Raw genomic sequence first — 4,861 nt, 5'->3', positions numbered from 1 at the left:
TTGGACATTCAGAGACATGCTGGACATTTAGAGACATGTTGGACATTTAGAGACATGTTGGACATTCAGAGACATGTTGGACATTTAGAGACATGTTGGACATTTAGAGACATGCCGGACATTTAGAGACATGTTGGACATTTAGAGACATGCTGGACATTTGGAGACATGTTGGACATTTAGGGACATGCTGGACATTTAGAGACATGCTGGACATTTAGAGACATGTTGGACATTTAGAGACATGCTGGACATTTAGAGACATGTCGGACATTTAGAGACATGCCGGACATTTAAAGACATGCCGGACATTTAGAGACATGCTGGACATTCATAGACATGCTGGACATTTAGAGACATGTTGGACAGTCAAAGACATGTTGGACATTTAAAGACATGTAGGACATTCAGAGACATGTTGGACAATCAGAGACATGTTGGACATTCAGACATGTTGGAAATTCAGAGACATGCCGGACATTTGGAGACATGCCGGACATTTAGAGATATGTCGGACATTTAGAGACATGCCGGACATTTTGAGACATGCTGGACATTTAGAGACATGCTGGACATTTAGAGACATGCCGGACATTTAGAGACATGTTGGACAATCAGAGACATGTTGGACATTTAGAGACATGTTTGACATTCATAGACATTCTGGACATTTAGAGACATGCTGGACATTTAGAGACATGCTGGACATTGGAGCAGAACTGTTAAGAAACAAGAAAAGAGAAGAGGACTCTTAAGGGACAAACAGAGACAGAAGAGGGACAGAAACACAAAATCTCACATTATTGATCAGCATTATCAGGTGATCAGAAACAGAATAAAATGTGTTAAATCTGTGAGCAACAGTTAAAGCTGAGCAAATATGAATAAAACTGTCTCTGAAGAAGACGCACGGCAACATGTAGGTGTTTCTTCCACATGATGGCGCCACAGCACTGGATTATACAAGTCTACATGTTCTACCTGAGGTGTTGAACGCTCACCTGACAGGCACGCACCGTGTTGGCCGAGCGTCCGAGACCGCGCTGAGCCACGATAGCCCCGGAGATGGCCTTGATCCAGCTGTGCATGTCCACTGGACTGTCCGTCTGAGACAAAGACACAAAGACCTGGAGTGAGGATTGGACCAAGATTAATCTAGGAGGGATGTTGGGAACATGGGGATGGAACAGATGGATGGATGAACAGATGGATGAATGGATGGATGTTGAGATAAACAGTGGGAGGAGTCAAGCGTTCATCACCTGCAAGTAGAAGGTTCTGGAGGTGGTGACCATTTCAAACAGGTTGTCTCTCATCATCACATCGCTGTAGAACACAAGAACAGGGTTTTTACTGGACCCAGTCCAAACTAGGACCACCCAGTGGCTCTGGTTTTGGTGCCCCTGCAGACCCACCTCTGTTTGCACTCCTGGACCTTCTGGACCTCCTTCAGTGGGATGACTCTCAGCGCCTCGCGGTCCTGAAAACAACAGGAACCTGTCGTCACAGGAAGTGGTGTTTGTGGAGCACTTCCTGTTTCATTGTTTCCTTTGGCTCATCGTGACACTTGAGATTCAATCAGTCTAAAAGTTTCTACTGTTATTATTAGCAGCACGGTGGCGCAACTGGTAGAGCTGCTGCCTCTCAGCGAGCAGGTCCCTGGTTCAAATCCCAGTCCGGGGGCCTTTCTGGGTGGAGTTTGCATGTTCTCTCCGTGCATGCGTGGGTTTTCTCCGGGTGCTCCAGTTTCCTCCCACAGACCAAAAACATGCATGTTAGACTGATTGGTAACTCTAAATTGTCCCTAGGTGTGAGAGAGAGAGTGAATGGTTGTTTGTCTCGTTTGTCTCTATGTGTCCCTGTGATGGACTGGAGACCTGTCCAGGGTGTCCCCCGCCCCTCGCACAGTGATTGCTGTACATGGGCACCAGCGACCCCCGAGACCCAAAATGGAAGAAGCGGGTAAAGATAATGGATGGATGTTATTATTAATAATAATTTTATTATTATTTATTTATTATAATTATTATTATTATATAAATTCAATCAATCTAAAATATTTATTCTTTATTATTATTACATTATTGTTATTATTAATAATGTTATTCTATTTATTATTATTATTATTATTATTATGTTGTTGTTGTTGTTGTTGTTGTTGTTGTCGTCTAGATTTAAAGAAATCTAAAAGAAAACTCAGGAAGCACCAAAATAAAGCTAAAAGTCATGTTTAAAAACTAATTTAGTAAAGTTTATAGTTTTATTTAAACAAAAATCTAAATTCTCGATGCCCTGTGGCCTCAGTTTGGATCAGAACCTAACGGGTCAGAACCTGGGACACACTGCAGATCCAGTAAAGTGACGTCTAACTTTGCAGTTTGGGTTTATTGATGATTTCTCTCCTAAAGGTGAGCTGTGACCCAGCTCCAGGTAAAATACTTACTACAGCACCTGTGGATGTGGATCATAAACAGGAAGTGGATGCTCTAATCTGATTGGCTCACAGCAAATTTGAGTAAGAATGGAAATAAAGCAACTGAAATAAGATGAACGTAAAATAATAAAACAAACTAAAAGTTTTATAAAGATTTATTAACTAAATGTTGATCAGTAAAAAGGTACTAAATGAAACTGTTTAATTGTTTTTACATAATTTATTTTATTCTTTAAAGTTCTATTTGATTACTTTTTCCATTTTATTCAATATTAATCTGATTTATTTTTAACTGTCACAGTCCTGTTATAATAAACACAACCGTAACAACAAACAGAAACATTAAAGTTTTGAAATATAGAACACACACACACCTGACAGACAACTCATCACATATATTTTTATGAATATTTAAATTATTAATGTGTTGGTGTGTTCTTTTCTGAGCTGCAGAGACTCTAAATAAATTTCAACACATTTCAGAAGAGCTTCCTGCCCCGAGCTGGATGAGGAAAGGTATGTGAGCACACACACACACACACACACACACACACAGGGTGTGTCCACGAGCTCCGGCAGGCTGTGGATCGTATCAGGAGGTATTCAGGACACGTGCAGCTCTGCGAGTAGACACTCCAGACAGCAACTAACACACATCATCTGCATAACCAGATATTTGCCATCAAGAACTCGTGTGTGTGTTGGAGTGACGTTAAGCAGCAGCTGGTACTGCTTTGGTTAAAAACATGAACTGGCTGAATCTCCTCACCTGCTCAGATTTGTAGTAGCTGAGAGTATTTTCATCCAGAACGAAGTACCTCCTCTTCCAGTTCTTCATCTGACCCCAGACAGAAACATCATGAGCGACTGAATTATATTCTACATGACACTCTGTGTGCGTGCGTGCGTGCGTGTGTGTTCTGACCACAGCTCCTTGTTTCACGCAGAAGCCAGTCTTTACAAAGGGCTGATCCTGGGCTCCTTTGGACAGGAAGTAGGGCAGCTGGTTCTGAGCCCGCTTCACTCGATCCGACCCGTCCTGCCCTTCGCTCTGCTCCTACAGCAACACACACACACACACACACACACACACACACACCTGCTCAGCACAGATGACCCGTTTCAGCTCCAACACTTTTATGCATCCGGACAAAGTAACGACTTTGTCAGGTCGTGTTTATTAAACGGAACCAAAGAACTGGGTCCGGCCTCGGTGCTTCCTGAAGATCTCAGAGGTTCAGGATCTGTCAGAAGCTTCTGACCAAAACATTTCAGACAGCTGACAATCTTCACAGCAGATTCACCCTGAAGGTCAGACTGTGCAGTGCTCAGAGGAATGAGCTCCACCTCAGACTGACTCAACAGGCCTCAGTTAGCGGGTCAAAGGTCAAAGGTCATGGCCTCTTCTCTCTAAAAACAACATGGGAGCAGACACTGTGAACCAGCACGGTGGTGGAGGACTGATGGTTTGGGCTCCCTGCCATCACTGGGTCAGTACCTGCTGCTGCAGGAGGTTCTAAAGTCTGGATCAGGGTCTGGAACGAGTCTTTCACACAAACCAGTGTGTCATCATAAAACAGCCAGCAGCTCAACGGTGAGTCGGACGTGCTTTTGTAGCTGCATACCAGACAAGACGGGACCTGTGAGCGCACGGCGCCAGGAAGTTACCTGAGTGGCTGTGGTAATAGGAACTCCACCAATGATCTCCGTTTTGTAAGAGACCTGCTTCGTGGCACCCAGAACATCCTGAGGCGTCTCCACATACGTGTTCTGGTTCTCTTCAGGCTTTGGCACCTGAGGACAAACAAATGTGAGTCTGAACACGTCCGACCCAACCCGCCGGTTCGAGCGGTTTAATTGTCAGGGTGTGACTTTACACGACATCATTAATTTGATTACATCCTGCGTTCTTTGTTCAGCTCCTGAGTCAAACAAAATATTTCTAATAATAGCTGATCGTTGTGTTCAAATGTCCATGACAGTTATATTTATTTATTTATATTTTACCGGAGCTCACGCGGTCCTTTATTTTATACCTTAAACCAGGGGTGGCCAAACATTTTCATCATGCAGCTCCTTTTAAAATGACCATATTTATTATAACTGTTATTATTTATTATAAATGTTATTTAGTATAACTGTTGTTATATTTATTATAACTGTTGTTATTTAGTATAACTGTTGTTATTTATTATAACTGCTGTTATATTTAGTATAACTGTTGTTATTTATTATAACTGTTGTTATTTATTATAACTGTTGTTATATTTAGTATAACTGTTGTTATTATAACTGTTGTTATATTTAGTATAACTGTTGTTATATTTATTATAACTGTTGTTATTTATTATAACTGTTGTTATATTTAGTATAACTGTTGTTATTATAACTGTTGTTATATTTAGTAAAACTGCTGTTATTATAACT

General features: G+C 41.6%; 1 protein-coding gene across 1 annotated transcript in view; it reads right to left on the bottom strand.

Annotated features, from left to right (window-relative positions):
• Nucleotides 1-4,861, bottom strand: part of LOC119424230 (pleckstrin homology domain-containing family A member 1) — a 19,416-nt gene that overhangs the window by 3,912 nt on the left and 10,643 nt on the right. The window contains exons 6-11 of the mRNA XM_037691713.1: nt 4,103-4,228; nt 3,360-3,491; nt 3,204-3,272; nt 1,416-1,480; nt 1,263-1,326; nt 1,002-1,106 (exon numbers count right to left, since the gene is read on the bottom strand). Coding sequence (XP_037547641.1) covers nt 1,002-1,106; nt 1,263-1,326; nt 1,416-1,480; nt 3,204-3,272; nt 3,360-3,491; nt 4,103-4,228 — 561 coding nt within the window. The remainder of the gene's footprint in view (nt 1-1,001; nt 1,107-1,262; nt 1,327-1,415; nt 1,481-3,203; nt 3,273-3,359; nt 3,492-4,102; nt 4,229-4,861) is intronic.

Source organism: Nematolebias whitei, chromosome 17 (assembly GCF_014905685.2).
Source record: "Nematolebias whitei isolate Nwh7 chromosome 17, NemWhi1, whole genome shotgun sequence".
Lineage (NCBI taxonomy): Eukaryota > Metazoa > Chordata > Actinopteri > Cyprinodontiformes > Rivulidae > Nematolebias > Nematolebias whitei.
Note: the sequence above shows the minus strand (reverse complement) of the source record. Positions and strands in the feature narration are given on the sequence as shown.